The 22,348-nt window shown below is 56.7% G+C and overlaps 1 protein-coding gene across 4 annotated transcripts in view; it reads right to left on the bottom strand.

The window, feature by feature from the left end:
* The window catches only part of ARHGAP39 (Rho GTPase activating protein 39), a 100,182-nt gene that overhangs the window by 35,470 nt on the left and 42,364 nt on the right, over positions 1–22,348 (bottom strand). For 3 of the 4 annotated variants that reach the window (XM_048055872.2, XM_048055875.2, XM_066990843.1), the window contains exon 1: positions 16,758–17,705. The exons of the other annotated variant lie outside the window; for it this stretch is intronic. In XM_048055872.2, coding sequence (XP_047911829.1) covers positions 16,758–16,798 — 41 coding nt within the window. In that variant the 5' untranslated portion in view covers positions 16,799–17,705. Of the gene's footprint in view, positions 1–16,757; positions 17,706–22,348 lie in introns of those variants that run through there. 4 annotated transcript variants of the gene reach the window in all.

Below are 22,348 nucleotides of genomic sequence, written 5' to 3'. Positions count from 1 at the left end.
TAGGATGGAAAGGACCCACGGAAGAAAACCAAGAAAGCAAGGTTCCGGCAATTTCAAGCGATTTTAAGGAACCGGAAGAAGCAGAGAAGAACCAAGATGGGTGGCAAGGATGCGATGGATGCAGAGCTCCTTCAGGCTGCTGTTGAATGTTGGAGGCCACCACGAGGATGGGGATGCTCGGGGATGTTCAGAGGCTCCTAAAGGGGCGCAGGTGCAATCGCCAAGTAACCGCACCTTCGGTAACCGTGGCCAAACGTGGTCATGCTATCACCGATCTGTCCATTCTGTAGCATGGAGGCTGTGCCAACCGGACCGTCCCAGGGCAGGTCTCGCCCACCCTCCTGGCAGACCACTGCGAGCAGGACTCAGAGGAATAAGAGCTGAAGGCGCTCGCAGCGTTTGGTCCCTCCGCTCCCTGCCGCTTACCAAATCCATCCCGACCAGACGGAGAGCTCCAGGGGAAAACACGGAGCACGCCTCTCGTGCGGGTGTCAGAGCCTGTTCCACTCAAGGCTCGCCTTGGCCACGTTATGTTTATTAGATCGGAAGCCAGGCTGGGTTTAGAGCCAGACACGAGCTCCGCTGTGTGCGCGGGCACGCCCTGGGGCCAGCAGGGCATTTCGGCACCGTGTTCTCCGGGAGCTGCGGGCTCCTGGGGGCATCGCGCCCTTCCTGCTGTCACCCTGCATCTCGTGGGCACCCGGACCGAAATGTCCCCAGTTACTGCTTGCTGCTGGGAGGGAGCCAGTGCCCAGACCACGGAGCGCCGAGCCTCGCCGTGACACATCCCCAACACCCACCCAGCCTTCAGCGTCCGAGGGGGCTTCGAGCAGTGCCGGGGAGGTGCTGGGATCCCCAAACCCCCCTGGACGTGGGGCTGGGCAGCAGCTGGGGGGGTCCTGATGGGGCAGGGGGGACCGGGCAGACACGGGGGTGCCTCCAAACTCAGCCACTCTGTGATTCTCTGAAGGTCCCCAAGTGCAACCACCGACCTGACCTACCGCGTCCCATCACCAAACCATGCCCCTCAGCGCCACAAAAAAAGATCCACGTGGGACACTTTTCACAAATTTGCACTCCCAGGGAAATTTCTCTTCCTGCTGAGTGTGGCACGGTGAGTCCTGAACCCACGTGCTCTCCATCCCCTCCACCTACAGATTTTTGGGGGCGATTTGTCCAAAGAAGAGGGCTCGAGGCGTTCCTCGAGCTGTGGGACACCGTGGGTAGTGCTCCTTCCCATGCCAACCCCTCCAAGCTCCTCGTGGCTCCATGAGATGCCCCCCAGCAAGTCAGCCTGGGAAAAAAATATTTTCAGTTCAACAGAATAAGATTTTAAACTTCAAACAAGCAGAACTTCTCCTCCTCGACACTGGCCTGCTGCACCACGTGCCAGGGGAGACGGGGTTTAGTGGTGGGCCTCGGCGGGTCAGGCTGATGGCTGGACCTGATGACGATGATCTTGGAGGTCTTTTCCATCCTAGATCACTTGTTCTATGACACTGAGAGCATTGAGGGTCCTTTTCCTGCTGCATGGGGGTGCTCGAAGGCACCTCAAGCCCCTTCCCCAGCCACCCCCGTTGCCGCTCGAAGCCTGACGACAGCTCCGGCGCTCGCACGGAAAACCGAAAAGTCGTCTCAAGGGAATTTGGCAGCTGACAGCACGAGGCGGGACGGCGCGGATTTGCAACTCGGAGGTAATTTGCAATCTAAATCGCACCCCCCCGAGTGATTCCCGGCCCCGGCTGCACCACGGAGGCAGATGTGCCGCCGCTGCAGGCGGTTCGCTTGGAACGCGCCCTGAGAAAGTGCTGGGGCCGCTCGCTCCCAGCCCGCCCGATGGGGAGCTGAGCCGTGCCGGAGTGATTTTGCATAGGGCTGAGCCTCCCGGCTATCTGTCACAGCTCCTGCTGGCTCCTTCCCTCTCTGGTAGCTGGAGAAAGCCATCAGGATCACCTGGAACGCCGCTTTTAAATACCGATATTACAACCACTATGGGAACCGGAGAGACTTTGCATGAGCCTTCACCTCTTTACGAGGTCTGCTCGAGCAACAAAGGGCCAGGAAAACGAAATCCATCTTCCTTAGTCATGGGCGAGCTCTGAGGAGCAGCTTGTAGGACGTGCGAGGAGCAAAGCCCAGCTCGTTGGAGCGTGGCTGCCGAGACCCATGGCCCGCTGCGTCCATCGAGGCAAACGGTGACCACGAGGGATGCATGTCTCCATCCCTCGAGGCAAACAGTGACTGCCGAACGTGCCACCACGTCCCCACCGTGAGCCGGCCCCGCCAGGGATGCCCGGGAGCTGAGACCTGCCGGAGACACCCGATGCTCTCCAGCTTCCACCATGGGTGGAAGCAACCAGGATCCGGGGCGAGAGCCACCACGGGACCAGAGGCAGCCCCTTGGGGCAGGAGGCTGCCTCGCGAAAGCCTCACAGCCTCTCCCACGGTGTTTTCCCGGCTGTTTTCCCCTGAGTGCTGGCAAAGCGGGACGTAACGCCGCCACCGTGTGCTGTCCCTCATCCTGAGCTCACCTCGCCGCCCAGCACCAGGCTGCGAGACGAAGCCCCGCGGCCTCCTGGCCTTCAGCCTCCCTCCCAGGCTGCACGCGACGCCAAACGCGTGGCCCGGCGGGGAGACGGGAGCAGGAAGCTTCCATTTCTATCTTTCCCCCGTTCCCATAGAAACTAAGCTAAAATGGAGATGGCAAAAGAAAATTAAGGCTTCAATAAAGGAATCCACCAGGAACCGGCGTGTGCGCGTCGGGCATGGGGAACGGCTGATGGATAAACAGGGGAGAAAAAAAAGCAACCAGAAATAAAGCCGGAGGAGGAGGACTCGGTTCAAACAGGGGGGGTGCGTTCCCGCACTGAAGTCTTTCTTTGTCGGGCATAAAGCTGAATTAATAAGCTACGTCAAACTGAGGTGTCAGGGGAAAAAAAAAAAAAAGCTTGAAAACTCCACGGAATGAACAGCGGCGAGATGGTTTCCAGTCTCGAGTTCAGGGCCTCGTGGTAACTCGCTTAGAGCCCGTCGGGGTCCTGGAGGAATCCTCCGCGCTGTCACGGGTTGGGAAGGTGGCCCAAGGGTCAGTAACGCCCGGCAAGGACGGGGCAGGACATGGGCAGCCCCACGGGGCAGCCCCACGGGGAAGAGCTCGCATCTAGGGTGGATGTGGGGCGAGCACCAGGAGGGGACGGCACTGTCCCCAAAGGCAGAAAGGCGCCGGCACCGCCGGGAAGGGGACCGGGAGCTCTTCGCTCATTTTCTCAGGATGCCTTTTGTCGGTCGCTCCGCAGTTATCTGGCAGGGGGTTTAAGAGACAACTAAAGGAAATTACTTTTCATAGCACGCAATTAAACCATGGAATGTGTTCAGCGGCGGAGCCAAAAAACACAAACGGGTTCAAAAGAGAACGCGAGGAGCTCGAGGAGGACGAGCCCGGGGGCGGCTGTGAAATAGGACACCCAGCCGCGGCCGGCACGGCCAGGTCCTGCTTCGCCCCCTGAATTTCACCAAATTCGTCTTGTTGGAGAGGGCCTCTGGGACTGCCAGGCCCAACCCGGGTGGTTCCCCGTCCCGGGGACGTCTAGGCAGAGGCACGGAGCTCTCGGACCCCCCCCACCACCCATTTTGTGCCGATGACTTTGGTGTCATCGCATCGCTTCTGGCCTAGAGGACGCGGGGACGCGGCACTGGCTTCAAAGGGCGGCTTTGGAAAGAGGATCGGGCGGCTCCGATGTCCTCCCCTCTTATCGGGGCAAGTTCGACCTCTGGCGAGGGCGGATGCTCCCAATCCGAACTTCACGGCGCGAGCCTGGGCTATGCGTTATCTCCTTTAAACCCCCCCCCGAAAGTGGAGAAAGCTGCCAGAAAGCTGATAACGCGAACAGGCGGCGATGAATCGAGTGTCCGCGTGAAAGCCGCGGACGCGCCGGGCTGACCTCAGGCTTTGTAAAGCTGCTCAGCCTTCAGCTGGAGGTTATGGGAGCCTCTCTCTGAAAACTTCCTTGTCTGCTCCGCTGGGCTGGGGGGGGTCGAGGTTTGGAGGACAGCAGCCCCCAGGAGGTTTTGATGGAAGGAAACAGGGCCGGGGAGCTCCGTGCGGGATGCTGAGCCACCGCGTTGCTGGCTGCCGTACAAAAAGGGTGCAAGAGAGAGCTGAAGGGTGCCAGGCCATGAGCAAGAAGGGGGAAGAGCAGACACAGCCCCCACAGGAGGGGGTGAGGAGAGCAGAGAGCTGGGACATGCACGGTGCCTGCCCGGGCACCCAGGGGTGCAGTCAGCGTGCTCTCCGGAGGTGGCTCAGGTCGTGCACCGAAAGCGAGGGCGGCAGAGGTTGGAGACTCCTCCGGGTCCCCCCTGCCCCATCAGGGCCCCCCCCAGCTGGTGCCCAGCCCCACGTCCAGGCGGGTTTGGGGATCCCCAAGGAGCAGCCCCCAGCCAGAAGGATCCAGCACGGTTTTATTTCAGTCTCCACGTGTGTTTCCAGCCAAACCAGACCTTCTCCCGCAAGCAAGACATCTCACGCATCATCCACGCGGCTCCGCCGGGGACATGGGATGGATTTGGCCCAAGCAGAGCTGGGTTTTAGGGTGTCTCTCCCCCAAGGGACCAAGGGGGGAAGCTGCAGCTCCTGCAGGCAGTGCAGCAGATGGCTGCACCATGGGGACGGGTCTCTGGGGACGGGCGGCAGCTTCGTCTCTGCTGGCACCGCGAGCGCACGCCATGCGCGCCGCCCCGAGTCGGGTCTCGACGTTAGCACGGCTCCGGTGTCAGCGTTGCGCTCACCAACCCGAATTTTCAGCGCCGAAGTTTCTAAAAATTAAACCGACTGAAGAAGATCACCCGAGCACGGGGACTTGCCAGTGCTGGCTCTGATGCTGCTTAAAAAATAATAATCTTATTTTGCTTTTCCAACTGAAATCTTCAGAGGAAAGATGATTAATGTGTTATTAATAGTAATAATCTCCCTGCAATATTGGAAGTGTGAAACACTGAGAGGAATGCTTTGAACTTTACGCTATCTGCCAGAAGCCCACGAGCAAGCAAGAACCTGTCACAATCCCACAAAAATCCGGAGCGAGAAACTTCCCCTGCTCCCAAAACCTCTGCAGGAAGGGAATTCTCCGAATCCCATCGCCTCAATTCCCAGCGCTGGAAAACGAGCACACCCGAGGCCGTGCATCAGCATCCCGAAGGGGGACTGACCGCTTTTAGGGGAAAAACAACTTTCAGGGAAAAAAAAGCAGAATTATGGGCAGGGGAAGAGCTCTCAGCCTGGCAGCTGGCCCCGTGCTGGCGGGGCGGCGAGGGAGCGGAGCAGGCGCGGATTCCAGAGCGGTCGCAGCTGCCGAATCCCAGCCCTCCTAGCCAAGTGTGCGGGGCGCTCCTCGCGCCGACTGCCGTTTCATTTTTTTAATTTTTTGACTCCTGGAGTCAAGAAAAACCTCGCTTCGATGCAGCTGTGACTTCAAGCCGACCTAAGCTTGAGGGACAAGGACTTAATTTACGGCCTCAGAAAGCAAACGAGGTGAAGCCCGGATGGGGACGACCCGAGGGCGGAGTGGAAGCCCCTAAATACGCACCCTGATGGATTTGATTTGTGGTCCCCGTGCCGAGCTGGCCCTATCCCACGTGCTTCACGCAGGCATCGTGGAGAGGAGAGGAAGACACCGGATGATGCCGGGGGAACAGTCCCTGGGGAACAGCACTTGCTGCCTTCACCGCAGAGCCGTAGAGAAGGTCGCTGCAGCAGAGCCTCGAAGCATTAGTGCCAGTTGCTGAAAGCACGCGCTGCGCTTTTGGCCTCCGAAATATTTAGGAAATAGCGGGGGCCAGGCGAGCGCGGCGCTGGGGGCATTTCTGCCTAGGACCCTGCTCTAAGCCACGCACGAGCCCTGCGGCGGCAGCTGCTCCCGAGCAGGTGATGTGCCCCGTTTTGGGGCCAAAAGCGGCCACCTGTCCGGCTCCGGACGCGGTTTCATTTCCCATCGTGGCTGGGCTGGGGGCGAGGGGGGGAACAGGCAGCGCAGACCCCGTTTAACCCTTTCGGTTGCTGCACGTCCTGCTGACGTGGAGCTCAGCCCGAAAAATCCCTGGGATGCCGGGAGCAATTAGAGGCTGTAAGACAAGATGACCTTTCCCCGCGGCACGGGGAGATTGCCAGCAAGCGCCGGCTCCCACCGAAATATCAGATAACCTCTCGGTGCTGCGCTGGGAGGAAGAGGACGCTTGGAAGCCGTCCTCCCCCTCTTCCCGACGGCGATGGGGTGGTATTTGTAGGACCTGCAGATAACGCTGTAAGACGCAAAGCGCTCGTTGCTTCAAAGCACCGAGATGCCAGCCCTGGACAGAAATCTAGACAGCAATCTCACTTAGCAAAAAAAACCAAAAACAAGAACAAAAAAACAAAAGCCACAGGAAAAAAAACAAAAAAAAAACACAAAACAAACCAAAATACAAAAAAATCCCTTGGCAGAGCAGCGGGAAGCCTGCTGCAGGCAGGTGGACATAGCAAAAACCCCTCCACCCGTTGCAGAAATCCAAGAGCTGTGCGCCGGGTGGGTTCCTGCTGCCCCCCCCACCCACCAGGACACGCAGAGGAAAGCAAAGCGCCTGCATTGCTCCTCCAAGCCCAGCCGGGCACACGGAGCAGGCAGAGAACGGAGGGGAAACGCCTGCTGCCCGCGCCGACACCCGGCCATATGCCGCGCTATGACAAATCCCTCCGGTAGCACGCCGCGTGCCCGGGCGCGGGATCCGATCGCTCGGCACAGTTGGTGCGAAATCTGCCACTCAATCTGCCAGCGCGGCTCAGAAGGGAGATAAAGGAGCAAATCCCCCCCCCCCCCCAGCTCCCCAAACGCTGCCCTCCAGCAGCCCGATGGGTCCCGGCCCCCTCCTCCCGCAGAGCCCCCAGCACGACCCCAACCCCTCGTCCCCCAAGGGACCAATCCTGCCCCGCAGGGGCTGCGGATGCTTTGCATTTCCAGTGCTAGGTCTACGTAAAGGGGCCCAGAGGCGCCTCCAACCTCAGCCATCCCAGGACTCCGGGGTGTCTACGGGAGGGAAGGCGGGCGCTGGGCAGAGTCGACGACACCACGTGTTCCTGCTCGAAATCAGATTTGTTATTTCTGATACGGTAACAGCACGTAAGCAAAGCAGTTCAACTTAAAATTGACCTGTTTGGAAGAAAAAAAAGGGAACTAAGAAGTCCTGGATCCCTACCTCTGGCGTGCACACCTTCTCACGCCGTATCACAAAGCTCCCATGTGAGGAAATAACCGCTTGTATCAATGGAAAACTATTGCATTACTTCTACCGCACGGTCAGCAGCAAGGCCGCCCTTCTGCACCAGGTTTTCCATGTTTTTCTTAACCGTCCCTCAGCCTGGCACAAAATCCCGGTGCTGCTCTACAAGGCACGCTACCGAAACGCGCCCCAGCAGAGCCAAAGACTTCCCACGAGTGCCCTTGGGTGCGACGACAAAGTCAATTTTTACGAGGCGCACGCAGCGAAGCCCGTGAGCAAAATTGCTTTCTGTCCCCGCTCTCCCGGGGGAAAAGCAGCTGACCTTAAGGAGAGAGCGAACAGCGGCAAGACAGGGCTAACCAACCTTGAAACTTAAAAAATGGAATGCCAGAAATAAAAGCGATTTTTTTTTTTTTTCGGTCAGTCTGGGACTGTAACTTGGGCGTTTTACCTTGAGAGAGAAAGCAGGGATGTCAGCGAACAACTTGTCACCTACAAGGGCTACTTTTATACATAAATAACATCAGTGGGGTGAAGCAAAATGCTCTGCCCATCCTTGGCGCGAGCTCTGCAGAAGGAAAGCCGCACAGAGGGCAAAAGCCCAAAGCAAAGTGAATAACATCCCCCGAGAGTGACTTGGCAGGTGCGAGAGCATTTGCTGCCTCCAGAGCCTCCGCTGGCAGCAGCAGCGGATTCCGGACGGCCCTACAAGCTTGGCCTCCCCTCTACGCATCTCGGATTTGTATTGCAGGGGGTTCCCGGAGCCCCCAGGCAGCAGGAGGTCCCTTTATGCGAGGGGAAGGAAGCTTCCAAGTCCCCGCCAGCGCAAGGAAAAGGAGGGGGAAATTTGAGATGAGGATGCAGCAAGTGTTCTGGAACTAAGGTTACTGGGAGAACCACGTGCACCTTCCGAGAAATCAGTAGATAAATAAATAAATAACCCCCCGAGGGACGGGAACAAACCCCTCTCAAGCGCTCAGTCCTTGGTCTGTATGGGAGATGGAAAGCGTCCAGCACGGGAGCCACAGCCTGATGTCTCCTTGCCCTGCTTCACAACACTGGAGGCTGGAACAGATCTCTGGAGCTCACCGGGGCCACCCTCCCTTCCTCCCTTGGGCGCAGGTGTCCTTGAAGTGATCCTGCTCAGGGCCTTTTTTGGTCCAGTGTTGAAATCTTTGTAAATGGGGGTCTCGGAGATGCTCCAGGAGACCATTCTTGGGTGATCCCACCACGAGGCCCCACCACGAGTGCAGCCGTGCATCGCCTCTCACCCTTCATGTGCCGCATCTACGGGCGAGCCTGGTGCTCTCTTCTCTCCATCACAGAGGGGAAGGCGGCAGCTAGATCCGCTCCTGGCCCCTTCCCCACGCCGTGAAGCCCAGCTCTCACCAAGGGCTGCCACTAACGTGATGCCCTCCATGCCAACACAGCAAGGCCAAGGTCCTCTGCTAGGCCGAATCCTTGGTGGCCAGGACAGCGTGTCCGCAATTACCGGGCTGCAGCGCTGGTGCAGGGGCAAAGCTCCAAGATTTGGCGTTTTCCAGAGCCTGGCGTTCCCTGCAGAAGCCAAAACTCCGAGATCTCGCCCCAAAACCTCGTCGCTTTTCTGCTCCGAGCGCTGCAGCATGTGGGATGCCCAACAGAAGGCGAGTGGCTCCGGCCTCGGGCCTATGCTACGCCTTCCTTCCCGTTCCACTGAGCACTTTCTGGGTAAAAACCCCATTTGGGGGATTATGGCTCTGCTGCTCCCAGCCAGCAGAGCAGCCCAGAGCCATCTGTGGAGGTTTTGCCTTCGTCCTGTTCAGCAGGGTGGCCTGAACTGATCCAACAGGGCACGCAGAAGCATTCAGCACTTGGCAGTTCCAGGGACCAACACGCTCCGGAGGCCTGGCCGCGTTATTTCCAGCCGGGGGAACAGCGCAGAAACCTGCCATTAAATCCCCTCCTCCGGGGCCCGAAGGTGGGCCGTGCACCGCGCCGATTTGTCAACAGCCACGCGCTGCCTCCAAAATGACAGACTGCGGGCGCCTCGCTTTGTTCTCCTCCTCCCCCAGGTTCCGGGAGAGCCACAGCCAGGCACGGAAAGAAAAGAGCGCCGCGTGCTAATTCGGTACGGAAACAAAGGCAAAAGGGCCTCGAACCTCGCAGCTTCTGCATGGAGCTGGAGCCGTTCAGGGCATTCAGCGCGCTGCCAGCCCTGCTTGCTGCTGGGCACAGAACCACAGAATTGCAGGGGTTGGAAGGGACCCCAAGAGATCGTTGGGTCCAAACCCCCTGCCAAAGCATGGGCAGGCCCTCTCCATACGCTCCCAACCGAGGCCGATGCCTGCAGCCCTGAAAATCAGAGCCACCGTTACCCGTGCCATGCGTGGCAGTGAGTCCTGCCCTGACAATGCATCCTGGGGCTCCTCGTGCTCCTGCTGGCTGAGAACGGCCCTCGGCTTGCTTCGGTGGTGGCTGGCTTCTGGGAGACGCTGCCTGCTTCTCGGAGGGGGTCTGCAGCACTCGGTGAGCAGCATTTAAAAAAAAAAAAAAACAACAAAAAAAACCCACGCTGCAAAAGACTTTAATTAAAGGCACACACTTACGAAATACAAAACCTAAACCTAAAACCACTAAAGGGCTAAAAACGTGTCGTGCTGCCTGAGTGATGGCTGTCATCATCCTTGGTGGGCCCGGCTTTCCTACGGCGAGGTTTCGGATAAGAGCGGCCCCCGTGGCAGGGCACGTTATCATGTCAGCCATTAACGATAACAATGTTTAATTACCTTAATCCACTTAATAACACATTTTGCTAAAATTAGCCAGATAAATTGCTCCGATAGCGCGACTTGAGCCGAGCTACGCTCGGATTCCTGGTATTTAACCTACTTCTCCGGGTGGCTGGGTTCATCGCAACGCAAAGCATAGCAGCCCGGGGCGGGGAGGCGGAGGAATGCTCCTCCTGCAGCATCTGCACGTCGCGAGGCCCCGGGAAGCCTCCCGAAGGCTGCTGCCAACATTCCCCAGCCACCGACAACTGGGCTTGCTCCTCGCAGGGACAACAGGAGAAGCACAGCGGCACGGCGAGGTTCCTCTGCTGCGGCTGGGAGCACACCGAGCCCGGTGAGGTGCTGCACGGCGGCGACGGACGGAGCATGTGGGCTTCGCTTCCGGAGGGAACACGCCGCTCAAAAACACTCCAGCACTGGCTTTGTGCTTGCTGGTGAAGGATCCTGAAGCACATGGCGTGGGGGTGGGCCAGACCCCCAGAAGACCCCCAGCACCCCTCACTGGGGCACTCCCAAACGCCGCTCGCCTCCTGGTCGGGGTCAGTCCACGGTCTGACCCCGCGTGCATGCAAAGAGCCGGCAGGACTCGGGTGCAGACTGCAGGATCAGAGAATGGCGGAGGTTGGAGGCACCTCTGTGTCTCCCCCACCCCACCAGACCCCCCCAGCCGTTCCCAGCCCCACCCCAGGTGGGTTGGGGGATCCCCCAGGAGGAACCCCCAGCCCCTGGTCCCGGTGCCAAGGCTCCGGCACCCTCCCGGCCCAAAAGTGCTGTCTGGGGTCCAGGGGGAGCCTCCGGTCCAGCTGGAGGCTGGAACTTCCCATCCACCTTTCCTTTAGCATTGCACAGATGGGGAGTGACAAAAACCACGCAGGAAACCTGGCTTCAGTCTTCGCTGCTTCACGCAGGCGCCGTATCTTACCAGGACCAGGTCCTGCCGCCTCCTCGCGCTGCCTCGCAACGCTTCCCCCACCATTTATGCCCCATTTATTCCCCCTGGCCTTCCCGTTTGAGTTCAGCTCTTCTACAGTCACGCAGCAGCGTCGCACACCGCCACACCAGGAAAATTTCGGAAGGATCTCTCTAACACAGCACAGAACAGAGTCCCAGACCGAGTTTTCCCTCGGGCTCCTCGCTGGGAAATCAGTCCCGTATCCCTGCCGTGCCCTTCCCTGCAGCACCTTTTTCAGACATCCCACGGGAAGGCAGCTCTTCTTGGCTGCTGTGCCCAATTTTTTGGCTAGTGCCTCTGGTTTTGGGTGCACGTGGACCTGCCTTGGCCCAGATGGCACCAATCTGGCGTTGGGTGGTAGTGTCTGAGCACCGCATCCCTGCACCTAACCCCCAGCGCCCAGAAGCACGACTGGGAGCACACGCGAGCCGTGCACGATCCGGCAGCACCCTGAGCTAGACTGAGCTGCCCCAGGTGCACAGCAGACTTTATACGTTTCCCCTGGAGAATTCCAACTTGGGGAGAAAAAAAGCGGTGACACGACGACATGCAAGGCAACGGTAGCTGAAGGTGTGCTTACTTTAATGGTGCTGCAAAAATAACTGCATCCAACCACCGCAGCTGCCACAGAGCCACACACAGAGGATGGAGAACGAGCGGTTTGAATAAATGACGGGGGAAAAAAATATCTGTTGCACAGGGATGCAAACTGATACAAGCAATTTCCTACTTGATATGAAAAGCCATTTCTCCCTGGCAGAAAGAGAATGGATGGAACTGTCCCACCTCCTAACGGAGCATTTTTCATGCTCATGTTCAGGCAAGGGGCCTGGCGAGGCTGCCGAGGCTGTGCTCGGAGGTTCCCAAGCCCTGAGCCACCCGAAGAAGCACCGAGGGTAAGGGGCTGTGGAAAGCCCGACCTGTCTCGGGAAGGAGCCTCCGAGCGATATGGCGTGGCAGCGAGTTACTGCAGCCAGCTCTTCCAGAGCCACCTCCGGAGCCTTCGGATCACGGGATACCGCCTCGTGTCGCGGTCTCTCGATGCTGTTCTATTCCCCAGCCTCCTGCAACCTCGTTACGCAACTGCATGCAAATTGCTTCCTTTTAATCCCCGCTCCCCTCTGCGCTTTGTGGTTCAGCCGCTGCAGAGGAAGGCGGGCAGCGCACCGAGACCTGACCCGGCGCCTCCCAGCGGCACGGCCCCGGGGAAGCCTGGTCACCTCGGCGTCCAGTCCCGGCACGCCACACATCCTCCCGAATTAACCCAAAACACCAGCAGACCTACGCTTGCAGCACTTGTGCATCCTCAGGGCGTGCACGTTTATTATCACAAAGTGTTGAATTCCTCCTGGTTATGTCAGGGGGCAGCAAGTGCCTGCAGTAGGGAGCGGAGGCCGGCAGTGCTCGCGCTCCTGCGTGACCCGCCGCTAGCTGCAGTGGGGATGCAGAGCCCAGGGTTCGAAGCAGCTTTCAGTGCCCAAGGGTGTTGAAGCATTTTTGCCAGGGTCTCTTGGCAGGAAGGGAGCACAAACCCTTCCCACGAAGATCCTGCAGCTCCCCGGATCCAAGGGGTTCTCGCCTTGGGGAGAAAACGCGTCTCACCCGGTACCACAGCTCACTGCAGAGCAGCATTTTTATGGAGATGCAGCTCAGGAGGCAGTAATCAAGTATGCTTGAGAACAAACCCGTCTCCAAGCCTCCCAAGGAGTCATTTGGGGCTTTTTAGGTTATTCACCCCCAGGCTGCACGTTCCGGGTGGGCACCGCGTGTGTCAGAGGACGGACACAAACCAGAACTTCTGGGGGAGATGCTGGCAGATCCACAGATGGGTTGGAAGGGACCTCAAAGCCCATCAAATTCCAATCCCCTGCCATACGCAGGGACATCTCCCACCAGACCAAAATCCCCAAAAGTTGCCCCAAAACCCCATCCAGCCTGGTCTTGAACACCTCCAGGGCTGGGGCAGCCACAGCTCCTCTGGCCAGCCTGTACCAGTGCCTCGCCACCCTTACAGTGAAGAATCTCTTTCATTCTGTTCGATGCTGCTTTCTGCAGCTCTAGAGGTTCTCAGGGCACTTTGGCCCACCTACACAAAGCCAAATCTGTCCCCAGAGCCTTGGGAAGTCAGTGCACCCAAACAGAAAGACAACGCCCGAGTGCTGGGGTTCCCCCAACTTGCTGCATCGCTCCAGGCGCGCCAGCCCTCGTGGTATGAGTGCTGGAGCCCTGGCACCGGGACCAGGGAGGTGCTGGGGGCTCCTCCTTGGGGAACCCACCTGGACGTGGGGCTGGGCACCAGATGGGGGGTCCTGATGGGTGTGGGGGGGGACCAGATGACCCCAGAGGTGCCTCCAGCTTCAACCGTTCTGGGACTCTGCTCCTCAAGTCCTACAGCGAAGGAATCCTGCGTGTCGCGGTGCCATGCCCAGTACCAGACTCAAGTCTGTCTCATTCCTACAGTCACTGCAGGAGAAGAAACTGGGTTACCCAGATCTCGAAGGAAAACAGCTAGCAGCTGCCAGAGAAATCAATATTTTAAAAAGCGATCTCGTGCTACAACTCAGAACTTATCTTGCTCTGACTTTTTGTATAACATAGGCCCTCACACCTCCTAGAACTAGTTTCAACTTCAAAACAGAAATTCTGCAGCTTAAAGGGCTTTTCTTAGGGAAGTATTTCTTCTGTGTTAGAATTTGCTCACCTGACCTCCATCCAAAGGAATTTGAGCCCAATTTCTAGTTCAAATACTCTAGCCCCAGTACTTGGATGCGATCGTTCTTCTCAGCTGAGCTGAGAGCCGTGGGCACTGGGCACCCGTTAGCCATGGGCACCTCAGTGCCAGCGACCTGTGTGCCCTACAAGGCATGAACTCAAGAGATGTCCCCACTGGGTCCCCAGGTCCTGCCACCAGCAGGGACAGCTCACCAAGTAAGCCAGGTCCAGTTTGTTCCCTTGATTACTTGCCACTTCAATCCTCATCATTATAACAACATCAGATCAACTTCCCCGATAGACGCCAAATCGCTGGCGCCAACGTGACCCATACTCAATCTCCTGCTAATGGACGATGTGGCACCACTAAATCACAGAATCATTAGGGTTGGAAAGCCCTCCAAGATCATCTGGTCCAACCATCCCCCTACCACCAATATCACCCACTAAACCATGTCCCTAAGCACCACGTCCAACCTTTCCTTGAACACCCCCAGGGACGGCGACTCCACCACCTCCCTGGGCAACCCGTCACAATGCCTGACGGCCCAGTGCCAGCCAAGCACCAGGTTGCCAGAGCAGCCACCCAGACCCTTCTGCCTGGCCTTTTAATACATCAGCACATTACTGACTTTTATCTAGATCTGATTCCCTCAATTTCCAAGACTCACTGCAAAAATGATGGTCTGGAGGTCTGATTCCTACCGTTATTTGCCAAAAGTTACTGACATTTTCACTAAGTCATCCAAACTTTGCCTTCTGTTTCCCTTTTCCAAACACCACCAGCCTAAATGATACTGGGAGGAAGCTGAGCTCTCCTGCCTGACCAACGAGTACATCCTTGGCATCAGATAATGGGCCCGCACTGCGGCTGAGAACAAGCTTTGGACACGCCGGGAAGCCACGAAGCTAGCTCCTCGTCAGCAATTTCTCCCTCTGCCGCGCGGCTCTCCTGAGTCACTATCTAATTGATAACTCCGTCCTATCATTTCTCCCTTCTCCTTCATCACTGCCTTTACCCCTGTAATTACTACGGCTATTTCTCTCCCAGGCCGGGCTGTCTTTAATTGTTTTTAAGGCTTGGGAAGAGAAGGCTGCGACATTTTCCTGTTCCAACCGTCCTCCTTGAAGCCCAGCCCGACGCAGGAGAGCGTGCCGGCACCGCGCGCCGGGTCGGCCACCAAATTCCACCAGCCCTCTGCCTACGCAACCACCGCTCAGTCCCTGCCCCGTTTCCCATCGGCAGGAAGCCTGCTGGGATTCCCAGGGACTAGCAGGGTAATTAATCCATCATTTGGATACCCTAAGGATAGCGAGACGCCTCCGGGACGCAGCCACGGAGCCTCTCGCCCCGTGTGCCGGGGACGGAGCCAGCGGCTCGCTCGGCACCGGTTCTCACGCAAGCAGAGGGGCTCACCCACATGTCCTTGGGGTCCTGTCCCATTCCCATCCTTGGCTGGGGACATTTGGAGCCAGCCCCCCCAGCTGTTTTCCAGGCACCCGACCGCCCCCTTCCCAGCCCCGGCTACGGATCTGTCGCAATTCGAGAGGCAACCGCTACCCCCGGGGGAACGACGGGGGTGGTTTGAACTCGCCTGGCAGAGCCAGCTACCCAAGGAAGGTGCGCCCGGCTCCCAGAGGAGTTTTTTTTACGATATTATTATTGTTGTTTATTTTAAAGGAGGGGGAATTTCGCTCCCTGCCTCTCGCTCCCTCCCATGTGCAGCTCCTGCTCTCGCCACCCCCAAACTCCCACCGGGGAGCAGGGGCGGAGGCGGCATTTTTCTGGCTCCCCAACCTCACCCGTGGGACTAATTAATATTCCTTAAGCACCACACCCCTAATTACAATAGACTAAGTGAGCACAAAAGCGCTTTGGTCTCAAAAGTTTGACTTGTATTTTTCGACAAATTTACATCCCACAGAATGCCCATTAAGCCCATGTCTTTAATTACAGCATCAAAACCCTCTTGATTAGAGTACAAAAAAGCATCGACTCCGAAATCGGAGCACAAAAAGCTCATTGCCCGAGCTCCGCAGTGCAGCAGCTCACCGGGAAAACATCTCGGTCCCAAGCGAAGGATCCCAGGCAGCGACGCACGCGCAGCCCTGCGGCGCGAGGGCCCGGATACGAGACGAAGGCTCGCCCAATTAGAAGAAATTAGCAAATGCCGGCGAGGACCCGGGGCAGCGCTTGCTGCTGCTGGCCGGGGCCGTGCAGATCACGCGTGCCGGGCTCTGGCGGCGCGGTGCCTCCGGCACCGTCCCGTGCGCCATGGGGCTGGGGGCACCGCGGCCGCCGTCTGCGCGGGGAACAGAGGCGGCAGTGTTCCTGGCAGCCCTCCGAGCGCTTCCATGCGGTCACAGCAAGCGAGGGTGGAAAAGAGCAATTAAGAGCAAGGCTGTCCCCCTGCCAGCCAGCGCCTGCTCTCAATAGTCCTTAAGCACTGCTTACAGCTGGCCTTTGCCGCCGGGTAGCGGCTGTATGCGAGGGCTGGCCATGTGAGCACGAGCATTTATGGGGAGCAAGGCGTACGGAGGAGTATGCGACATTCTGCTGCTTGGCTTTCGGCGCAGAAAACAAACCCAGCACCCACGAAACTCCGAAGAAGCCCATAGAAAATGGAGAACCAGCGACAGCAGGCACCTTCAGCTCTGCAGCACTTAAGTGGCTCAGCCCAGAAGCCCCTCGCCGCCCGCTGCCAAAACGGCTGACAGGTCTCCATCTGCCCAGGGGGAAGACCCCGGGGCTTCCCCTCCCTCCCCGTCCCCAAAGCCTTGGCACCGGCAGCTCCAGGCGCTCAGCCGCTGCCAGCTCCGAGCGGGGAAGCCCCCTGAATCCTGGCCCCACTTGGCACCAGGTCGCTCCCGCAGCCGCTGGGCAGCGCGAACACAAGAGGACAGGTTGCAGCGGGGCGTTTTATTCTCCGGGCTTTCACATCCAGAAGCACAACCGAGGCCGGGCAAAGCAAAAGGAAAATCACGTTCGTGGGACGCTTCAGCTTCGAAGCAGCTTTCCCAACGCTCTCTGCCCAGCAAAGCGAAGCCACATTCACCAGCCCGATGCCCACCTCCTTCCAAAGAGCCGTCCCGTCGTCCCCTCCTCTGCCATCCCGCAGCATCCCTCCGGGCCGGAAGGCACGGCACGGGAGACGAGCCTTCGGGGCTGCCTCTTCTTCCTCGTGGGCCACGACGGCACATCCGCCTTCGGGGTCTTAACGCGGGGCGCTCGGCGCAGCCGGAGCTCGGCGCGTCGCTGCGTGCCTCCCCGCGGAGCTCGCGGGCTGCCGGCAGAGGGGCTGGCAGCGCGCCCTGCCCCGGGGAGCAGCGTGGGTGGGTGAAGGCGAAGGCTCTGCCCTCCTCGCCCGGCCTCCCCCGGCGCTCGGCAGCGGAGGGAACCAACGAGGAGCCGCTCGCCGGGGCCAGGCGGCTCGTTCGGAGGAGCTTAATTAGCCGGGCTCCTGAAGACGTGATGCTGGGATGGGAAACAAGGGGTTGCTTTTTCTTTTTTTTGGCTATATTTTTTTTCTTTTCACGAGGTTTGCAGTTTCCCCACTTCCAAGCCCGTTCACAATACGCCTGGTACAAGAACCCGAACAGAGCAATTATAAACAGGAGGAGAGCGCGCCAGCAGCCGCGCGAGTTATTTCCCGTACACGAACCGAGCTCTAATCCTGATGCTTCCAGACGACAGCGCCTGCCTGAGACCCGCCTTATTTCAGGAAAAAAAAAAAGGGAAATTAAAAAAAGGCAAGCCTGACCTTACTGTATATTAGTTTTGAGCTCGCAGCTGCAGCAGATGGCTTGCAAAGGATGAAAAAATGGGCTCTGATTGCAAAAGGAAGAGAACAGGAGACCTGACCCTAGGAGAGGTCCTCCTGCCAGCCAGGAGCCTAACTGCGGGCACGGCAAAATCCTGTTCTGTCCAAGCACTCGGTGTTGGGAGAAGACCTGGACAGCCATGGAGTAATCAACACAAGATCTGAGCTTAAAATCCTACATAATTAATATCTCAGGCAAGTAGCCACAGAATGACACTGTGACACATTTTTCATGCTCCGTATTCGTTTCCCTAATGTCATCTTCTGCCTAAAAAATGTCCTGAGTAACAACTCACCCCAAGTAGTTCCATATTAAAATAAAATTATAACAGAGGATGGATTCTGAATGTAACGATTCTCCCAGCGAGAAGTGCCCATTTCATAAATGAGCTATTTTCTACTGATGGCTTCGGATCTGCTCAAGCAGGGTCTCTGTGGCTTTTATTCTTTCGAGCCAGAGGCAGGCAGGGGTTGGACACATCGCAACTCAAAAAGCCACTGTGTTTTCCCCACTCCCATGCCAGGACAACCCTCCACCTCACCCTACCCCCACTCTGTCCCCACTGGGCTGAAGGACGGCCGGACTGACACCAACCCACTGTCACATGAACCAACCTTCTCCTTTCAAAACTCGATCCATTTTAATCATTACCTGCATGCCACTGTCCTAATAAGTTGTGTAAAGAGCAGCTGAATAGCAGCCAACTCTTCTGAGCCTGGCTTGATTCACAGACACCATGGTGATGCTTCTGCCTTGCTGTTTTTTTTTTTTTTAATAATTATTATTATGATCAGGAAAAAAAATAAAAAACCAAAATAAAAATCAGCAACAGCACCCTGTAGTAGCACAACCAGAACGCTTTTTGGGCTCATTTCTTCCTACGGGAAGCATCAGGTGGCATTTTTAATACTGACATCGCAAGGAGGTGAGTTTGTCACATTTTATGCAGCACCAATTGCCCACCCCTTCCATCTTCCAGATCGCTTCTCCTACACTGCAGAATTCAGGAATACGCCGTTTATTTTGCCAGGTTTCACTGAGATTTATTTTAATCTGGCTTTGATTAGGCCAAGTGACTTATTTTCACTTGAGGACTGGGGCTGAACTAATGCTTGAAACTATTATTGTGCTTCCAGCCCTGTCTTCAACTCACCAAGCAACTTGGAGAAAGTCGCTCTGAATAATGTCTCCGTTTCCCAAACGGCACAACTGGGAAAACACTGACCTACTTGGCAGGAGCGCGGAGAGCAGGCACTCTTTTTTCTTTTTAATGATTTAAGACAACCCAAATGCGAGGCGTTAGAGAGATGGGAATTCCACAAAGCCATTAATGGAGCACCAGGGGAACAGCTTGAGAGCTAGTTATCAGTGCTGTTCCTGTAATCCTCTATCCCTCTATCAATTTGCCAAGAGCCTAATCAAACAAACTTCGCATTGGGCTCTGACAGTTGCCAGACTGAGGGCTGTAGGCAAGGAGAGGGCTCCCGTAGAAAGGGGCCAACGCAACCAGCAGCGAAGGCGGGTGGATGTCTACGAGCCAACGTGGCACAAATGTAGAGGGAAGTGGACGTCTGTTCAGCTAGAGGCCTCAGGCTTTAATCACGCTCATCAGCCTCATGCTCATGGCCTCTCATCGCAGCCTTCCACATCCCAAACTAGCAGAAGTGTCCAGATGCCTTCAAGGGTGCCTCAAGTGCAATACAGATCGCCTCCTTATGCAGCCACCACAAAAAGGGCACGAGCACAGAGGAGTGCCCCAGGGTAAGAAAAGGGAGACAAACCTGGAGGCCGCTCCTTTCTGCTCCTTCCCCAGCCACTGAGAGGAAGCACAGGTGGAAAAAGAAGCATCACAACTAAGAGAAGTGGTGAATTTGTGCAAAATGAGGACTGATCGTTCCTACCACAACAGTGACATAATCATCTAGGCTGGCAAAGGCCTTCAAGATCATCAAGCCCAACCATCAGCATGGCCCACTGAGTTCCATCACTAAACCACATCCCTTAGGGCCATACCCAGATGTCTCTTAAATATCCCTGGGGATGGGGACCCCACTGGGCACTTTCAACACTTCACCCCAATGCAGAACTTCACGAGGGCCTGCTGCTCTTTGGCCAAAAGCAGAGCTCACAGCACAGAGATGCCGCTTCTCCTCTGTCTCATCTGCCACCGGACGCGTTGGCCAAGGCTTGTAGCATGCGAGTCCCACTACCCCCCGTGTCCCACACACCAAGTGCTTAAGTCCTCCACCGGTCCTATGAAAGGGCTTCTGTCCCTTCAAAAAAGGCTGTTTGGTCCCACGTCGCAATGGTATTTGGCTTTGGTGCTGGGTCGAAGCCACAGGGCCTTGGGTAGCCAAAGGCCCAATGCCCACAGAAGGATCTCACAGCCTGGCTTTGCTTTGGAGGACGGCGTCTGGTTCGTTTACCTGGAGTACTGTGTCCAGTTTTGGGCTCCCTGGTACAAAAAGAACAGGGATCTCCAGGAGAGAGTCCAGCGGAGGGCCACAAAGATGATACGGGGCCTGGAGCATCTTCCCTATGAGGAAAGACTGAGAGACCTGGGTCTGTTCAGCCTGGAGAAGAGAAGACTGAGGGGGGATCTTATTAATGTTTACAAAAACCTGAGGTGTGGGAGACAGAGGGATATGGCCAACCTGTTTTCAGTGGTTTGTGGGGACAGGACAAGGGGCAATGGCCACAAAATGGAGCACAGGAAGTTCCTCACCAACATGAGAAAGAACTTCTTCACGGTGAGGGTGACGGAGCTCTGGGACAGGCTGCCCAGGGAGGCTGTGGGGTCTCCTTCTCTGGAGATATTCAAGGCCCGTCTGGACGCCTACCTGGGCAGCCTGCTCTAGGGAACTGCTTTGGCAGGGGGGTTGGACCCGATGGTCTCTGGAGGTCCCTTCCAACCCCTACAGTTCTGTGATTCTGATTCGTGCTCTCGCGGCTACATTGGTTCACGGTGCTGAACATCTTCCTGATGTGCTCTGACAGCTCCGGGGGGGGAGCAAACGAGAGGATGTGGGCATCCAGCTCTGACTCACATTCACCCTTCGTCCTTCTGGAAAACAGGAAAGCTCTGGGGCAAGGACTCTCACCGTAGCTTCGTCAACACCTACTGCAGCGGATTTAATTCTCTACCGGTACCTACTAATTGCTAAGGAGTAACGGACACAGGAGAGTTGCTTTGGGGATAGCTTTACCGCCTGAGCTTTGCAATGGAAAGATGCTCTCCGTTTGTTTGCCACAGTTTATTCATCTGTAAACCAACAATACCCTCTGTGGCACAGAAGCCTAGGAGAGACTGTCATAAAACCCTCTCTAGCCAGAGGTCGGAAAACAGCCCAGAGTCTCTGTGCTGCAGAGTGCCCACGTGCTGCAATGAGGAGCACCACAGCTGAGGGACACAGCCTTGGCTGATGAATGAAGTGAAGCAAAGACAGGTTGTCCAGATTCTCCAGCCATCCAGGAAAGGTCAAACGCCCCCCTTGTATTTCCATCCTGTCCCACTCGGCTGAAGGCTACAGCCTCCATGGTGTCCTGACCTCAACCTTGGCCGCCCCGAGCCTGGATGGCCTTGAACCAACAAGGGCTGCGAGGACTCTCTACAACCACCTGAAAGGAAGGTGTGGGTAGCTGGGGGTCGGCCTCTCCTCGCAGATAACTAGTGACAGGACCAGAGGGAATGGCCTCAAGTTGTGCCAGGGGAGGTTTAGGATGGAATTTAGGAGACATTTCTTCTCAGAAAGAGCAGTCAGGCATTGGGACGGGCTGCCCAGGGAGGTGGTGGAGTCACCGTCCCTGGGGGTGTTCAAGGAAAGGTTGAATGTGGTGCTTAGGGACGTGGTTTAATGAGTAATATTGGTGGTGGGGTGATGGTTGGATCAGATGATCTTTGAGGTCTTTTCCAACCCTAATTATTCTATGACTCAGGCAGACACAGAACTGAGAATGAGCCATTTGTGAGCTAAGACATGGGCACCCCTTCCCTCCTGACAAGTGTTCAAAGCAAGGCAGAGCAAGGTCTCGGAGATTATCTGCTCCAAGCAGAGCCCCTCACACCACCCGGACCCGGCGTGGTGCTTTCATCCTTCCGAAGAGCAGTTCAGCACCGCAGGAGGAGGCACAGCACACTGCCACCCACCCGCAGGGGGACTGGGACCAGTCACAGCGGCCACGCAGAGCTCCAGTGAATTGGAGAGCTGACCCATTCCCAATTCTCAAACACCCGGAGCTGGAAGGGACCCACAATCATCGAGTCCAACTCATTTTTTTGCCTAGCCCAGGGACCGCTGCTGCCTCGCTTACCTTTTCCATCTCCCTCCATCAGCTCGTTGTACGGCTGCCAGAACAATAGTATGGGCCAGAGCCCCAGAGAACCCACAAATAAATATGCTGTTCTTTGAGGGATTTGTTGCTTTTTAATAGAGACATTTTACAAGCAACGCTCTACGATCTTGAATTCAGCTGACAAATTCAAAACTCCCTGACATCTCTGTAATTAGCCGCAGACAGCTGACTTACGGTTTGACAAACAGTGCTAAATTTGCACTGAATGGCCGTGTTCTGCCTCGCTATTTAGTCTTATTCATTTTGAAGTGCCATCCTTCACCCCGGAAGCTCAAGCCATGCAGACACCAAAAACATTCTGCGCTGTGCAGGACGGGGTCAGCACTCTGCAATTTCCTGATCTTTTATTTCAGCTCTCCGGGCACGTGAGAGTGAGAGACAACAGGACCCACATCTCCCTAGCCGCTTACTGTTCTCAAGCCAAGGACTGCACTGCATGATTAGTTTACTGGAGGAAACCGGTTTCCCAGTGGGCATTTGATTACAA

Source organism: Anser cygnoides, chromosome 2 (genome assembly GCF_040182565.1).
Source record: "Anser cygnoides isolate HZ-2024a breed goose chromosome 2, Taihu_goose_T2T_genome, whole genome shotgun sequence".
In the NCBI taxonomy this organism is placed as follows: Eukaryota; Metazoa; Chordata; class Aves; order Anseriformes; family Anatidae; genus Anser; species Anser cygnoides.
This window is presented reverse-complemented; position numbering and strand designations above follow the sequence as displayed.